We start from the raw sequence: 18,486 nt of genomic DNA, 5'->3' as shown, positions 1-18,486 counted from the left end.
TCCAGTCTAGCGTTTTGGTTTCAGACTATAAACTGCTGAATATAGAGACCTGCCTTCCTGCATGCTTGTACGCTTCCCAGCTCATCAGTTAGTCAGTATAAATAATAATAAATAATTGATAACTATGTATTTAATTTCCAGGGCTACGGATTAAGTAATATACTTGGAATCTCTATAAAATAATTAATTTTAAATTTTGTGGTAGTTTCTGCCTTCCCTCTAAAAAACTAAAAGAGAAAGATGCTGTCCTAACTTAAGCCACACTGGCTGATAGATTTCCATGAGAAAATGATGAAAATACAATAGAACAGCATTGTAGGTTTAGTCAAACTTAAATTAAAAATTATTCTCTAAGGTGACAGGTTTCCAAATTAATTTCAACCTAGAAATAATTAATAATTAAAAATCAGATCAGGATGCAAAATAAGAGATATATAGCTTAGCTTTTGGATGACAATGAAAGTGTAGCAGTACTATGCACACTAACTAGTGGAAAACTGGAAAGCAAGAGAAACAAAGCCATAAAATATTAACCTGCAAGTATATACACTTCAGCAAAGTTATACCTATGCAGGAAAACATAAACACATCTTGATATTAAGCAGTAAATTAACAATTTGCCAGTATTATACCCCTAGAGCCTCATTATTATGTTAATTTTGGTATTTTTTAATTGAATTGATTTATGGTCTTATTAGTATACCTTTAAACTGTGACTGCAGGAGAACAGAGTGCTAGACTTAACTTTTTTTTTTTTTTTAAATCAGACTCCAGAGAAGCCTGGAGCGCCCAGTGCACAGAGCAGCACGATGCTGCCAATCAATGGCATCCTGCCCTCGTTAGAAGCGCATCTCCCATCTCACACTCAGTTCCTATCAGTCTACAGAACCACCAAGATGGGAAAGAAAAAGATTTGCCACAATGTGGAATGTTCTCTCCTCTGAGTAGCATCCACAGCATTTGTTTCAGTCTAGTTATAGAGTCTGTTCTCTCATAGCTATTTTTTCTTCCCCTGCTACAGTTTCAGGAAGGAAAAAACTACTTATTGAAAAACCTCAGGTACCAAACAAATGCCTTAGTGAACCAACGTTGACATTAAGGGAGCTGGTATGGAAAACATAGCATACACATAGTGTTTTACAGATTTTAGAGCCCAGCTTGAGACCAGGCGTGGAATCTTTATGTCAATTCTTTATGCAAACTGGCAAAAAGTCCAAAAATTGAAAGCTTTGAAGAAACGATGAGATGAAAAATGTACAGAGGAAATGTTTATCTTTTACAGGGGGGCAGAAGAACACTGCAAGACTGAAGTGGGTTATATGTGTTGCCTTGGCTTTGTACTGACACTGCACTTCAATGAAAGGTAGTTATGATTAAGAGAAATGTAATATTGGATAGTCATTAACAGAACGGGAAAAGTGCTTAGCAGATAACAGAGAAGGAAACCCATGAAATAAAATTTTTCTGTGAGACAGGGTTTTTTTTTTCTGTGAACTGATTGGAGAAGGAATGAAAACTACTACCACGGTTGTATTAGCAAGAGTAAAAGTGATGTCCTATACTGGGAACTCCTGAACATTTCATAACTGAAATCTATTTGGCTATCTGCCTGGAGCCATGGGCTGCACCTAGTTGGCATTAAAATCAGAGCACTCTCACTGTTATCATCATGATGCGAGTATTATGTGGAGGTAGTAACTAAGGCAGAAGTTGTTCACTTAATAAAAAAAAAAATAAAAAAGCGCTAGTGATAAAAAAAATAGGATGGCTGTGGATAGCACTGTAAAAGTCCATGTTATGGTTGAAGATCACATGCTACACCTTGGCCATGTTGTGGGACACTTCTAATGGGTAAGCACTGAAGTTATACAACCCCATGAACTACATACATGACTTATTTTGTTTCATTCCCTTGAGCTGTAGTGCAAAAGCCTCGTTAAAAGCCCAAAGATTGGTTTCAGGACTCTTCTTTGAGTAGCTGACAGGAGGTGTGCGGGTAGCAGGGGGGTCTATATGACACCTTGCATCTATGTGAATATATATGCGACTCAAAGGCTCAGGTAAATTGTTTGCATTTTACAGTAACAATAAGAAACCATGCTAATATTGAATTGAATAATTGAACAGGCTAATTTCCCATTACAAATTCTATCCACTCCTATCTGCTGTGGACTACTCAGTTTACAGAATAAAAATCTTACTTAGTGTATCAATGGGTTCAGCAGAACTATCCATGAATAACCGGGTTACAAATTAAGCCAAAGCTATCAGAAGAATGAAGGTGAAATATTGACCCTGACAAGGGTCACATGCATTTTTGACTTGATCTGATCAATAACTAGGGCCTCAGAGATGGGCATTGCATTCTTTCAACACGGGTACCAGCTCACAGATGGAACTAAATGCCAAATATCCCAAATTGGACCATGATGGGGATGAGACACCTCAATATAAGACCAAAAGCATCCAACATGCAAAGCTAAAGTACTGCCTGAAGTAATCATGCAGTGTGCACAAGTAAGAAGAAATTCAGAGCACTAGGTTATGTAAATTCATCCCCACTCCAAAATGTCCCTCAGAGCCTGAGGTGCCTCCATGTACTTCAGCTCCAGCGCCTGCGTGCTCACCTGTGTGTCTCCCCAAGCAATCCAGCCATACAGCCGCCATATAGACCACGGTAAGTCATGGCAACTGGCACGCCAATAACGTTGACTAAGTGAAGGTTGCCCTTTAAGCCTGATTGATGTTTTGCCCCACCTACCAGGTACGTAAGGCAATCCCACAAATTCTTCTTGGCTTCCAAATTTAATTCTTGGTTGAAGCTGAAATCCCTGGCTCTTGCTTCCACATTCCTTAGTCCTAGTCTCATTCAAACTCTGCTTGCTACTTTTCCAAAGTCTTTCCCTGTGACATGGACTTGGCGACATTTATGGGGTTTGCCCTGCTATTTGTTTTAAGGGCCTCTTGGCTTCTCTGGCTTCCTACCTTATTGCTGTGGCTGCAATTCTGGCTGGCATGTTCCTAAGCTAATTTAGTTCCTAGCCTTGGCTTTCCCTGGTCATAATATTCAGTTGCATTTTCCATTTTTGATTCCAGGCTGTCTTTAATGACCAAGAATGATCACCCAATCCCACCATGTCTGATAATTTACTGAGGACATGTATTTATGCCTTTTTTTTTCAAGGCATGGAGTGAGACTCACTCCTTCTCTTTTCAGGGGTAGCCAGGGAACCTCTCTAGTCTTGTTGGGCCAGAAAGAAAACATGAGTAATGATATGACTGTGACGTAGAATGTCCCTTTGTAGGTAGGATATTCCTGAATTAAGGCTACCATTTCCATCACTATTTCTACTTCATACCTTGAACTCTTGGAAAAAAATGGAAGCCAGTACAGCATTTTGTACAGAGCCTGCTATTACCATGTGTGTTAAACAAGACCCAAATATGCCAACCACAGGGAGTCCCCGCAGAGATGTAGGCCAAGCAATACCTAGTTTTTAGCTCCTTGTCAGACTTAGGCAAGAAGCAGCCACCCAACACTCAGTCCTGTGAAGACAGAGGCAGTTCTGTGCATGTGGAAAGGTGAATCCCTAAGTACCTGGGGCACTTTCAAGACAAACAGGGAGGCACTCCTGGAATTTAGGTGCCTGTAGGGTTAGGTGTCAAATGAATGTGGGATTTCAGGACCATAGTTTGGATCTTACGTTTTATGTGGGACATGGGCAGGATTTTGGACCCTGCGTACTTTATTGCTCCTTTATCACCAGCTCCAAAGTGTGGGAATCCAAACCACTCTTCATATATTCTGACAGTGAATTACCTGAGTCTCAAATGTTCGCTTGCCTGTACTGTTTCTGGAGGAAATTTCACACCTTCATTGTATTGGAAAAGAAGATAAACTATTTGGTGACAAAACTGATGATAGTCCTTATCTATTTTTCTATAATTTGCTTACGGGCTTTAGATTGTTTTTTTGGGGGGTTGTTTGGTTTTTTTTTCCCCCGCATATATTGGAACAGTTTTATATTAGAAGAGCATCCCTGTTGTGAAACAATGAAAAGGAAGGATCAACGATTTGAATAAATAGTATTATCTCAACTTGTGTGTTATTTAGTTTCTGTAACAGCTTCACAGATTTTGAGTCAATATTTGTCTGATTTGCATTGTAATTCCAAAACCAGCATGTTTCTGGGTTTTTTTTGTAAATCTCACTTACAGTGTGCAGTCAAACTAGATGGGTATTGAATATGATAGTCTAATCTAGATACCAAATCATCTTCTTTTTCACCGTGTTGGAATGAAACCAAACAGGAGAAGGATAATTTATTGCATAATATCTTTCTGTGATATGAATTACTATGAACTGTTGCAAAACGGTGTTGGTTCAGATAAAAGCTAGACTGACTTGTTCTGTTGCATGTGTCAGGACTGCTGACATAAACATGACCATCTTTTAAAGCTTCCTAAACAACTGGCTAATTCTAATGAATTTCTATCTTAGCTAATGGTCTTTAAAATGCCTTTCCTGAAAGAAGAGGTCCAAATCTTCTAAATAAGCCTAAGAACAAGTGCTGCTACAAGTACTGAGCCTCCACAAATCTGTTTGGATTGAGATCATATGTTGTTTTGATACTGCCATATTTAACACCCAGACTTTAATTTTGGCCAAAATTTAAACGAGTATTATCAACCAAATCCCCTTCACCTACTTTTGGGTATCAGCATATTGTGGTATATGTTAGCACTGAAGTACAAATGCTGGATACCTCAAAGTTGGTGTTGCATGCTCATTTCTTCTATGTGCCACTCCAGAGAGATACTTAACTCTGCACATTTTCTAGGTACCCCATGATGCTAATGCTGACCCAGACCCTCACAAGATAATCTAAAAGAATTGAAAAGATGCATGTGTTGCATTTCTTTTTTCTGTTCTGTGATTTAAACACTGTATTTTCAGGCCATACATGTCTTTTTTTGATGTGTAATGAAGTAGCACGGGCCTGCTGAACATACCCTTGTCCGCCTGGCCTGCCAAGAACCGCAGGTACCTAGTGGGTACAGTGGCAGAGAGGGGACACTGGGACTGCAGTGGCCCGGAATGTCCTCCCCAGCGCTGTTTAGCTGAAGTGGCTCACCAACACCAATTTATTCACCTTTTCTCCAGCTTAACAGAATCACGGTTATAACTGACATCTAAATGGAAATGTAGTACACATATTTAGTAATATATTTATCTGCTCTCTTCAGTGGTGAATGTCATAAAATGCCATGGTTATGCCACTTGTGGATCTTAGTCAAGGAAATAGAAAGGAATAATGTTAGGCTAAAATAAGAGAAGAGGTATAACTGTTTGGATATTTACAGCATATAGCCAGTGTCCAAAAACCCTGTCCGGATATAGGAAACAGGACCTTCTGCTTTGTTTCTAGCCATCTGTCAAGGACAGCATGCTTCCTACCTGTTATTAGGTCTCCTGTCTCTGTCCTTGGAGATACTTGAAACGCAACTGGACATGGTCCTGAGTAACCTGCTCTTGTTGACCCTTCTTGAGCATGGGGGCTGCACAAGACAACCCTCAGAGGTCCCTTCCCACCTCAACTATTCTGTGATTCTATGATTTCCATGCTTATATAAAATGCTTTTCTGAAACGGACATTTTTTCCTTGATCCTTTATGCATTTCCTGAGGGTACAACTGTCTACCTTTCCAGTTCTGCCCAGTTTTGCCATGACACATTTAATTTTGGGGAAAATCTCGTTCTTCATAGGTTAATCTGTTTAATTAATCACTAGCCAAGTAAATTACACACAACTCAGGAAAATAAGTTCCCAAACATGTGTACATACTGCTTTGGGTAGAACAGTACTATACATAGGGCTGAGCTGCTCAGCCAACCCCTTCTGTATTTCTTCCCCTGCCTTGCTCACACTCTTGTCCTACCGCCGTAAAAATCCCAGCATTAATTTATGCCCATCTCAGTTTATGTAGTGTTTGTCAATTATCAACTGATTATGACCGTTTCATAACAGTGAATTTAAAGTTCTTACGGCATACAGAGTTATAACACCTTTATTATCTCATGTTAGCATTTTTAGCAGACTATTATAACCTCCATGCCCCACCGCTAGCAAGCAAAATCAGAACAAAACACCCTAAAAGCTCCTTACACCAGACAAATGCATTCTTGTCAGCTACAATTTAGGACAGCCGTCAGCGCAGAACAGTTAAGTCTCCGAAGGAAAGCTGGAGGAGACCTCAGGGTCATTTCAGAGAAGACTGCTAAAAGCACGGAGGGACACACGAGACCACCAAGTCCTGGCAGGGGCTGGTCCCGATACGTCCTGATGCGATCGTCGCCGTCGCAAGCGGGCAAAGGTGCCTGATCCTTCCCGCGGGAACGGGTCTGCCCACCCCCCCCGCCCGGAATCACTTGTTCGTCCTCCTCGGCGGAACGACGAGCCGGCAGGACGCTCGGAGCCAATTTATTCCCTGGGAGAGGGATAAGCAGCTCATTAATTAATGTCGCGGGCACGGGGACAAAAAGCAGCGCTGCAGGGTTTGGGCTGTGCTGGCTCCTGAGGAGCCCCCTCGGCTCCCCGGGAGGGTGGCGGTGGGTCGAGCCGGGGGCTGGCAGGGCCGGGACCGGGGCCGGAGGTGCGGGGGGGGGGGTGTGCGGAGGCCCCGGCGCTGCGCGATGCGGGCGGGCTCGCAGCCTTTCCCCGCGACTTGCCCAAGTGTCCGGGGCGCGGGGCACACCTGAAGGTTAGAACAACAACAAGATAATGGCCCCTAATGCGCACCCTGGGCACGGATCACACGCGGGCCGCTCCCTTCCTGTGCGACCGGCGGGCACCCTGCCGCGGCGCGGCTCCCTCCGCGGGGAGGGACCGACGCGGCCGGTGGTGGGCAGGGAGGGAGGGAGGGAGGGAGGGAATCGCCTTATTAAACGCATACACCGAGGCGGGTGGCTGCCGCTCCTGCCCCGTCCATGCCCGCGGAGAGCGCGAAACCGCCGGGAACACCGCGCTCCCCCCGCTGCCGCTCCTGCCCCGTCTGCCGGCGGGAGGGCACCGCCGCCGCCGCTGCCGCGCACAGTCCCGCCGCCCGCCGCGGAGGCGCGGAGCCCGGCATGGCGCGGCACGGCCGCTTCCAGCGCTTCTTCGGCCGCAGCGAGTCGGAGGACTCGGAACCCGAGGGGGCGGCCACCCCCTCCCGCCGCCGCCCCTCCGCCGCCGCGCCCAAGCGGCGCCCCGCGTTCCCCCACTGGCGTCCCAAAAGGAAGGAGCAGCACTCCCGAGGGGGCGGCGGTGGTGCCGCTCCCGCCTGGACCCCTCCGGCCGCCTCACCCCTCGGCTCCCCGGCCCCGCGGTAAGCGCCACCGCCGCGCCCCCTCCCCGCGGGCGGCTGCGAGGGGCGGGAGGAGAACGGGCGGCGGGAGGGGGGCGGGGGGGGGGGGGGCGGCGGGCAGGGCACGGCCGGAGGCCAGGGGTTATTTAGTGCCGCGGAGGGAAGCGGGTGTCCCGCAGCCGCCTTCCCGCCCGGCGTTTGCCCCAGCCTTCTGGCAGAGCGGCGCCTGAGCGGTGTGGACAAACAGCAGCGCCTGCGTGAATAAGTAACAGTCACCCTGTGCCCGAAGCAGAAGGAGGCTTCCTGGCCCAAAACAACCTCCTGAAGGATGGCTGGCGTGCGGGAATAGCTTTTACTCTTCTGTAGCTGCTCTGTGCCCGCCTTTCCTGGCCGTAGTAAAGGAGGGAGAGGAGAGAGAAGGGGTTGACACCGCCTGTCTACAGTAGTCCCCCTAGCTGTTGCTCCCCAGCGTGGTTCGAGGTCGCCCGTGCGTAATAACCACCTAGCGCACGCTGGCTCGTAAGTTCTTGAGGAGACAGGCATTCCCCGGGGGCTGTTCGGAGCCTGTGGCCGCAGCGTGGGGAAGCTCAGTGGGGCTGCCGAGCAGTGGAGCCTTTCGACGTGAAGGAAGTTCACAGCAGGGTATGGTGAGCTTGGGGTTATGACAGGAATCAGTTCGGTTAATACTGCTCGTTTTGAACAGCAAGGCCCGGGCATTGAGAAGATGTCAGTGCTACCTGGGTTTTTTAGAAAAAGTTGTGAGTTACTGGTCTCTTAGGTGTTTGGTTCAGACTGAGAAATCTGGAAGTTACAGAAGGGAGTTCTCTGTGTTTACATATGTATATGTTAGTTACACAGAAAATGCTAGTATTTGCCTAAAAATAAACATTATGTGTGGACTTGACTGAGGTATGGTCTGATGATGTTTGTATTTGGTTTTGAAATGTATTATTGAAAACTTTAAGCACCAACGTCTTTTATAAAAGAAAAAAAGAGCTTATGTTTACATATTCATAGGAAAAAGAAAATTAAATTTGCTTTTCAGAACTATTAAACCAGGAAACGATGTGTTTCACAATGCTTTTGAGTGGCCAAGCTCAGAGTGATGCTGCCAGTGATGTCAACAAGGAACAGGCCCCTCTTCTGCCTTCCAAAAGCCAGATAAAACAGAAGGTGATCATAGTGTAGCTCAGATTGGAAGGGAGCCCCAAGCATGGTTGGCTCTGAATTCAGACCCTGGTTGCTCAGGACTGTCTCCAGTGTCCGGTTGAGTTTTGAAATCTTCCAAGAACAGAAAGTGCACAGCAACTCTGGGCAGGCGGTGTCGCTGCCTACATGTGAGAAAGTTTCTCCTGGTGCATGGTTGGAACATCTCTTCTTTGAATTTATGGCCTCTGCTGCTCCTGCCACATGCTACTGAAGAGCCTCTTGGCTCTTTTTAGTGAACCTCGCCTGCATACTGGCAGGCAGATGATGGGTCCTCTTCAAGTTCACCTCTTCCCCTAGCTCAACAAGCCCTGCTCCCCCAGCTTCTCCTCCCAGGGCAAGAGCACCAGCCCCTGAGCATCTTGGGGCCCTATGCTCATGTTGCCCCAGTTTATCAACATCTGTTTTGTGTTGAGTGGCCCCAAAACTGAACAGAGTATGTAGATGTGGCAAAATGAATGGCAAGAAAAGTGAGATAAGTCTTTAATCTAGGTGTGAGTTCCTTTTTCTTCCAGATACCTTGTTAGGTCTACACTATCAAACCAAAACTGAAATGCTGTATGGGATTTGGGATTCAGTTCTTACACCTGAAAGAACTGGAGGATGTTTTTACTGCATAAATTTGTTACCAAGTTGTGTGTCTAAAATACAAGTGAGGTCTAATAATTGCAAGGCTTCTGAAATGATAGGGTTGTAACTTCTGTTACAAAATACTGTTTTGTGCTTTTTGGTCTGGGAACCAATCCTTCTGCTATTGATAACAGGTTGGGCTTCTGCTTCAGCACATGGAAATACACATGTATGTCACTGTCATTAACAGCAGTCAAGTCATCTTCAGAGAGCACAAACTTCTCTTGTTTGTGTAGCTTTCCACCATCCTTGTTTTTTAAAAGATGGAAAAAACAAAGCCAAAAACACTCAATATGTTTTTTAATATGTTGAAGATTATGGTAGCATTTATCAAAAGACATTGTTTGAAGTATTTTATTTTTATTACATGAACAGTAGGCTGTAATGCATGGTTGCAAGAATGCTGTATAGGCCAAATAAAAGTATACTTTTAACAGTGATGATTTTGAAAATTTGAGATGCTTAATAAATGGCCATGGCTTTTGCTGTGAGAGAGACATGGTTTAACACACAACTAGCATGACAGCTGGCAGGTTGAAGACACCTCTTTATATGTGAAGACACCTCTTTATATGACACTCCAGTTTAAAAACTATCTGATGAGCTGGTTTGCTATTCTTGCTTTTTTTTTTTTTTTTGGGTAGCCAATACTTTTTGTTTCTGTTAGTTACTTATCTTGAAGAGCAGTAGCAAATACGGCATAAAAAAATCTTAATATGGCATAAAAAAAATCTTAATATGGCATAAAAAAACCAAAACAAGCAGCCCGGCTCTGTTAGACTTGAGGCTCCAAGTCTGCATTCTCCTGCCTCGATAAAGTTTGTGTTGTACTGCCTCTATTCATGGGTCTCTGGCGTTAAAACAGAGAAGCCAGATGACATCTTCTGGTCTCTTTTTCCAGCAAAGCTTGTAGAATGTCTTTCCCAGAGATAATAGCTACAAATTGGATCCTCTACACATAAGAAGGTGCAGTGAAAGAAAAGAATGAAAAAGAATGATAGTTGTCACTATACTGTAGAATGCTGCACCATATTAAGAAATTGATTTTTACTTGATCCCTTGGAAGTCCTGTCCCTATGAAGTTGTCATGTCTTGGACATTGAATGATCTCCATCGAAGGGGAACTTTAAAAATGAAGATGATGACTTGGATTTGAACTTTGAAGCAGGAAGTTGACTATAGGAGGGCAAAGAAAACTGTGTATCTTTGGGGTGTGATTGTTTAGCAGTCTTTCTCACAATGTGCGCTACTCTATGAATCTGGAGCTTTTGATCTTTGATGGTCAAGACCAGACAAGTTACTTCAGTCCAGTTATGAGCTGGCTGATACATAATGTCAGTAGCTAGATTCTTGCCCAAAAATGTGTCAATGTAATCACCATGAAAAAAGAGGACATTTTTACTGCTTATTACTTACTCAGTTTCAAGAAACACTGATAACTTGATGTTGGCCTTGGTATTGAGCATGCTACCATCAGCAACACTCCCTTTTTTTTAGTACTTTCCTTTGCCTTGATAAAATTCAACACAGCTCGTCTTCAACATACTAAATACATGAAGGCAAAGAAACCTGTGTTACTGTTATTCTGCAATGATTTGGCAGGGAAACAAAAATGAATTAGAGTTCAGTAAGAACACAAAAATAAGCAAAGGGAAACAGCATTAGGCTGCATCCAAGGAAAGTTAGACTGTGGAATAATTATACCTTCTCTTGGAAAGGAACACACGCATCCAGGAGATATGTTGAATGTGAAGAAATGTTGTGTTGCGAGTGCAGAAAATGGCAGTGAGACCAAGATCTGATCTCTCTTCCCTACTTTCATATTCTTTGAGTTACTCTTCTTTGACTCCTGTATTAGAAGAGGTGAAGGAACCGTGCTTCAGAGCCTGCATGTAACATTGCATTTTGTAGAAAGATGAAGAACAAATGTTTCACCCTGTGAGAAACGGAGCTTAAAATAACACAGAACATTAGTAGCTTGATTGATTGACAAGAACAAAATGTAGAAAACTGTCATACAGTCAGCTGTGTTAAACAGTAAAATATGAACTGTCCATTCAATGTACTTTGTGTGTAACGTTACATTTGTGCATCATCTGGTTGAAAGAAAAAATGGAATCGTTCACCTGTGTTCTTTGCAAGATTGAATGTGGATGTCTGCGAGTGTTCCTGGTTGCACATACTTCATGGGAGATGGAAATGGAAAAGGGTGGTTACGTTTGAAGTATAATTCTTGTACTCTGTAATGTAAGCGTAATGCCTTAGGAATATTTATTAGTTTAGTTTTGTTTTATAGAGGAAAGAAGTTCTCTTAAATTACCATGATCAAATAATTAAATGCAGAATGGTTTTTGCTCAAATTTTATCTGTACAGTGACCTATTGAGGAAATCAGTGCTTATTGAAAAAATATGTTTCTAGAAAGATACTAAGATAAGGGGGATGACAAGCTAAAACGTTCACTTGCTTTGTTTGCATTCTTAAGAGGTAAAAAATATTATCCTGTGAAAACCTACATAATGACATCTGTGCGGTGAAAGTAGTAGTCTGTCTGTCCTGCATGAGTTTAACATCAGCTGCTGTTTCTCTGCTGCTGATTTTGCAGGTTTGGTGGCTGTGAAAACATCAGTGTGAAAAGCACTCTCCTTTTCATTTCATCCTTTTAAAAATCAAATGACAGTCTAAAAAATCTGAACCAGTAATTCTGCTGTTGCCTTCCTGATCAGCCTGCTCGTATGTCAGTGGAAGGGTAGATCCTGGGTAGAGTGGGATCTCATTCCTGACTTCTGTGGTACAGAAGAATTGCTGGTTTCCTTTATTCATGTTTTTTTTCCTTAAATTAGAAAAAAATATCTTAAAAAGTAAAGTAAATCAATGGACTCATGCCATTCACAGTCAAGGAATTTGTCCTTGCGTTTTTGGGGCGCTTATACCTCTGCTGGAGAGATGGTGTACCCTACTGTATTCAGGTGAATCTGATCCATAGTAGTGCTGAGTACCATTGAGGTGATAGTAATTCTGCACTGAATAGTTAAATGTCTATTAAAACAAGGACTGTTGTGAAAAAGCAAGTTCTAGCCTACTCAGACTAGGTGCCAGTCTTGACACCTTTGGTTTTATGGTGTCAGATCCACTCTTTGAAATGGTGACAAATAAAAATATAAAGGTGTTCTGAGAAATTACTGTTATAAAACACTGTTGTGGAAGCCACCCAGGAAAGTGCACAAACAAAAGTTCATGTTGAATGCAGGTACATACAGTTGGCACTTAATAATGCTAAAAACAATATTAAATATTACATGCATACCAGTTCAGTGAGTACCATTTGTCCAAAAGTGGAAACGACCGTTTTCACTCTGCTCTTTCTTAACACTGCTATCTCTTATCTCTTCCTTTTCTCCTTGTCACGTTCCCTTGTTCCTGCAACCCTCTGTCCCATCTTTCCCTCCCTTTTCATAGTCTAGAGATTTGCATCAAGCAGTTCAGCCTTCCTGCTCTAGTGGGTTCCTGTTTGCCTGGAGCAAACAGAAGAGTGATGCTTTATTGTAGCTGTGATGGCCTCAGGGCATAGGCAGGACAACATTTGTAAATAGAAATGAATACCTGTTACTGAAACAGTGAATATGATTAGTTTGACATACTTCATATGCAAATACAAGGTGGGATCCATATCCTCTAATTTCAGATATCTACATCTAAACTAGTTATTCTCTTTATAATCAAGGAGAGCAAATAGGCATGTCTGGTGTGCAATTCATCTCACCCTAAGGTGAGTGTCTAAAACAGGGTAAATTAATTGCATCTTAGAAGTGCCAGTTTTTCCTCATTGACTTTAAAAGCTGCCTGAAGGTGATGCCTCAAACGTCTGAATTTGGGCAGCTGAATTCCATCCGTGTTACCTGATAAAGGGGAGTCCACAGGCTGATACTTCCATGCACGAGATGCTACAATACAAAGTCAAACGGTCATGAGCTTCAAAAACTATGTTATGATTTTTCGTGTGCAACTTCAAGGCACCTTCTTTGTTTACAAGCAGTTTGCTTTTAAAGACTCATTTTCTACAGAGTTTCTGTTGATTGTGGTTAAGAGTTTTCAAGTTTCTTTAGGGAACTGGGATTGATCCCTACTTCTGCTGTGTTTCCTAGGGAAAGCCAAGCAAGTCATGGGAAAGTTGTAGAAAACAAACCTTTCACAGATGCTTACAGAGAGAGAACAGGGGAAGCAGGAGAAAGGGGAGAGGACGCTTGACCTAGGGTCTGTTTTGCAGAATTTTAGCCAAAACGGCAATGCTTTGGAAAGTTAAAGGCTGCTGGAAATGGAATCTTGTAATAGGAAAGATGGGGAACTGTTAACACTAAGGAATTCTTCCTTTAGCAGCTTGCATTTGAAAATAGAATAAAAACATGAGAACCTGTTCTATAATCAGAGGTTCCTGTGCAAGAGAAAAAAATCCCTTCTTCAGCTTTCAAAAGGGACAGGAAAAAAGTCATCAATGGTTTGCATGCATGTATTGTGTCTGGTAATAGTGTGTCTTTGTATGTGCTATTCTTGTATTAGTTGCTTCTCGAACCTAGCAAACTTTCTGCTGTACAGTTTACGTTCTCACACGTATTTGTTCATGCGGCTGCATACTGTGAGCTAATACTATCCATCATCAAGTGTTTCATCATTCAGTGCTCCCTGAGACAAGAAGGGAAAGATAGGCAAAGGCTGATCAATATAAGGGATTAATTATCTCCTTTGGTGCCCTCTGCAAAAAAAGCGTGGTATTCATTTAAAGAAAATAAAATAATATCTTCCATATTATCATCCATATCCTTCATTCCCAAGTGTGCAAAAGTAGTGCCATTTTTCATTAGCCTCATTGTGGAACTGTACTTGGAAATTCTGAAATGAAAATTAAATAATATTAGTTGGATAAAGAGGTACTTTTGCTACGTGAATCCTTTATTCATCTAGATTTTACAGTTATAAAGTCAACCAAACCAATTTTTAAAAGAATGTTCTGAGCTATGAAAATTATAAACCAGGCATGTTTGATGAATTCCCCAAATCCTGTATTTCAGGTAGAGCCTGACGACAGAAGCAGAACTGCTTTTGACAAAAAAAAAGTCTGGTTTTCCTCAGTGGGGTTGCATTATGTTGATTAAAGTGCTCCTTCTACTGTTATAGTCACTCTGTAAGTTCTTCAAGAACTGTCGGCATACAGAGGAGCCCCAGTGCATCCTTTAACCAATTGTTTTATAGTTGCTGTTTCATCTTTGTAAGCTACTCTTATATTGTCTCTGGAGTGTTTTGAACTGTCACTGGTGCCACAGCTGTGGTGCTGCTGTTGAGGCAAGGCTGTGGGTCAGGAATGCTGTCTGATGCCATTCAAAGTAGTGAGGGTCAGTGCCCAAGCTCACAGAGCTTGATCAGGCTATAAACAGCCAAGCAGAAAACATTGAAGTTGTGCGGCCTGGTGGAAACCATCATTTTCCATTTGTCCCTTCTTCTGTGGCCAGGAGCAGGTGCTACAACACAGTGTCTCAGGGCCCATGTAGAGTCACAGATGACTTTTAATTAATGCTGAGAAAACAGGAGAGAACCTCTACTATCAGTGGACTTGTGAGGAGAGGCTGCTTTTTAGGAAGTGAAGAGGTTCTGTTTTTTCCTGACAGGAAAGTAGCGGAATGCTCTCCTCATTATACCATAGATACAAAATAGGTTGATTTACGTTGAAAGAAACCTCTGGAGCTCATTTTGGCCAACTCCGCACTAAAAGCAGAGCCTGCTGTGACGTTAGATCCCACCCCGAAGTTAGATTGGGTTGCTCAGGTTTTTATCTACTCAAGTGTTGAACGTCTGTATGGACAGAGACTCCACAACTTCTCTGTGAAGACTATGAAAATTTGTCCTCAGGTCTAATCAGAATTTCTCACGCTGCAACTTGTATGACTCTCCTCTTGGTCTGTCCCTGTGCACCTCTGAGGAGAGGTTGGCTCCAGTTAGGTAGCCATTTTCTACTCTTCCAGGTGCTCTGTGTACCTCATACCCCAGTGTATAAGTATTTTGGTGGCCCTTCTCTGTACTCACACCATTTTGTACACTTTTCTTGTACCGGAGATGTGCAGGTAGCCTTCATTGTCACAAGGGCTCACTGCTGACAATGTCCGATAGTAATGTGAAAACTAAGGACCTGCAGAGACTAGGCACTGAGAAGTAGGGGTAATTCATTGTGAACCTGTGGATTTTGGGAGTTAATGTCTATAGTTTCTTATTCTTCGACTTCCAGAAGGTTTTACTGATCTGTTTGTTTTGTTTTCCATAATTTTAATTCCTTGAAACCACCAGTTGGGATTTCACGGTGGACATTCCACAACAGCCAGGGAGGTACTCTGTGATTAGCAGTGCTGACACGTTTTCCTACGCTTGGCTGGGAATCCTGTGCCATTTATGAATCATTTAGTAAGTAACCAGTAATTCTTGCGACAGAACGTATATTTAGATTTTTGGGACAGTATAAGCACGTTTGGCATAAAACCAAACCATATGATTACTAGTAAGAGTCTGTAACATTATAATGCCATCTCTGTCTTCAAGGAGAGTGTTTTGATCATTCACCTGTGATTATCAATTTGTAGATAAAGTACACATAATTCACACTCGATGATGTAGGGAGGACATCTGTAGATACATGCTGACACTTACCTGTTGTCCCCTGTTGAAGCATCTTTGTGACCTCCCTTAGCTATGTGCAAAAGCTGAAGCAGTAGGGGAGAAAATAGGAATGGATATGAAAGGATACCTACCTGCCTACCTTACCCTCTTTCTGTTTGAAGAATATTTGTGTACTTGGCAAAGAGAAAGAAATTGTTGAGTTTGTTTTTTTCTAAATATGTTTCACAGTAAGAGTGTAGATAATTTAGTGGAACTGCTGGAGTGGCAACACTCTTGTTATCTTTGGTGTAAGCTCTGTGCAGACTAGCTTGCAAGAAGAGATATAGATTTATGCATGTTCTGTCTTCCCAGGTTAGAAGCTGTCTAGGAGCAAGTTGCCTTCTGTCTGGAAGCAACATAGGTGGGCTTGTATAGCTAGCATAGACACAGGTAGCTTACACTATCACATCCTGTAGAGAGGCAGGTGGGTTGATTGGTCTGATTGATTGGTTTTTTACAGCACTGAGAATAAGCTCACATACTCATCCTGAAAGGACAAATGTGCAGACACAGCAACTAACTAACATAGTGACATGGCTTGCAAACTAGAACTGCTTTTTACCTGGCTGATTTAAACTTGGATACATTGGACACACACGTCCACCTCACCCCACCATGTAGACTTATTCAGAGTTGACCTTGTGGGATTCTTCTGAGTTGAGGCTGGATTCCTTAATTTATTCAATGGGAGGCAACCTTCTCTGTCTTCAGTTTAGGCAACAGAAAATCTTTTTCTCGCACCTTTTGTCTATGTTGTTAGTTTACTGAGTAATCTCTCCCAGGCTGTAGTGGCTTGGGTTGTGTGTTTATCAAATGTCTAGAATAATGGAGTCTGATTTTGACTATGGCTTCTGTATGCAAATAGTAAATAACAGCACAAAAGACCAAAAAAAGTTGGCACCTTTCAAAAGCTCTGAATGAATACGTATCATTTGCAATTTCAGCGTGGAACTCATCAGGCTTTATGGTCCTTGTGTAATTTAAAGGGTGTGTATGAGATGAAGAATTAAAAAAGGCTGAGAGGCCTATAAACACTCCACAGGGGTGTGTTTTAAATACAATATACGTGACGGTCCTGCAGGTAATAAGTCTGTTCACGTGAAATTGGCTGCCTGGTTCCCGATGAACAGCTCAATACCTGTTTCTGTCACATTCGTTGTAAATTAAGCATAGCCGGGTTTTCAGGGAGGCTGTTCTGAATTTGGGGTGAAACCTGCTGATGTCTTCAGCAAAATGCTCATCTTTCACATTCTAACAAATCTGAATGATGGAAGTTTCTGTCCTCTCTGTTGGTAGAATAGAAACCCAAAGGCAGCCAGGGTTGTACGATTATTCATGTGAGTCTGCTTCACTGTGAGCACTATCTTAGGCCACGTATCTGTGGCTTGGAGCGACTGGTAATTGAACTAACCAGTTCTTTAATAAGATCTAGATGATACCTTCCTTGCTTTGGACAAATAGAAATCTTTACTATATACAGCCTTTGAGGTAAGGTAGAGCTAATAGTTTTAACACAGGATTTTTAGTGTTTGATATGAGATAAATTTATGAGTAAGCTCAGTTCTGTGGGGGAGATTTAATGTTATTGCTATAATTCACTATGAAAGGAAAAATAATGGTTAGGGATACAACAGTACTTTCTACTGGCGTGTTACAGTTAATAAAAAGAACCAAAAAAAATCTGGAGCCTAAATGGAGCTTTTTCTGTCAAGATACCTGACTGCTCATCTTGACCGTCAAGAAGTATTTGTTAGCCCAAGCGTACTGTGTTTGGATCAAAACATAGTTTAGAAAATGTTTAACTTTCGTAAACTTAAGTTCAAAACAAGTAAGAGTCTTATCCTGAACAACTTTTACATGTGCACCAGTGTGCTAAGAATGTCTTATAAATAAAAAGTAGAAAATCAGCACTTGCTTCATAATACAACGTTTTAGCAGAAGTAGATCTAGACAGGTGACAAACTAGTCTTTTTTGTGATGCAAGAAGTCCCTTTTTTCTGTAAATAGTAAATACAGTGTGTTAGTAAGACTTCTAGTTTGGAAACAGGAATAAAAAGTGACCTCAATTATAAATGTTTACTAGCATGTGAAACTGTGTAGTAATTTAGACCTGAGTATTTTTACGAATGCTCTGCATCCTGAATGAACCTAGTTTTAATGGGCTATATCTCATTTCTTCCTCAGACGCAGTGCATGAACCTGTCAGGAGCCAGCAGGCTGCTGGCACTGAAGAATGTCCCACTAGCTGCTAAACCAGTGGGGCAGCATTGGAGGGAATAATACTAGTTCAGGGCTTACACGGAGGTACTGAAGTGATGATGACAGGGGTGCTCGCTGTGACTGCCGAGGAGGAACTGAACAGCAAAAAACTTGCCAACTTTAAATTCTCAAATTCTGCATCTAAATGAGCTCTAACAAGTTCAAATATTGAGCAAAACAGTGGTTGTGATGACGTTGTAGTGTAGCCTGATGTAATCAGATTTTTGTGATGGGTATTTATGTTTTAATATTCTGGCAAATTTCTTTTAAAACTACAAAATACCTGAGGGGTGTTTTATTACTGTTAGAAAGGTATCTGAATCACTTCTCACTGCTTGCTGCCTGA

The 18,486-nt window shown here is 42.4% G+C and overlaps 1 protein-coding gene across 1 annotated transcript in view; it reads left to right on the top strand.

Annotated features, from left to right (window-relative positions):
* The first annotated feature begins 6,988 nt into the window (after window positions 1-6,988).
* Window positions 6,989-18,486, top strand: part of CRYBG1 (crystallin beta-gamma domain containing 1) — a 101,140-nt gene continuing 89,642 nt past the window's right edge. The window contains exon 1 of the mRNA XM_086461330.1: window positions 6,989-7,368. Coding sequence (XP_086317456.1) covers window positions 6,989-7,368 — 380 coding nt within the window. The remainder of the gene's footprint in view (window positions 7,369-18,486) is intronic.

Source organism: Leptosomus discolor, chromosome 2 (assembly GCF_034619465.1).
Source record: "Leptosomus discolor isolate bLepDis1 chromosome 2, bLepDis1.hap2, whole genome shotgun sequence".
NCBI classification, from domain to species: domain Eukaryota; kingdom Metazoa; phylum Chordata; class Aves; order Leptosomiformes; family Leptosomidae; genus Leptosomus; species Leptosomus discolor.
The sequence above is the reverse complement of the archived record's forward strand: the minus strand, read 5'-3'. Positions and strand labels throughout refer to the sequence as shown.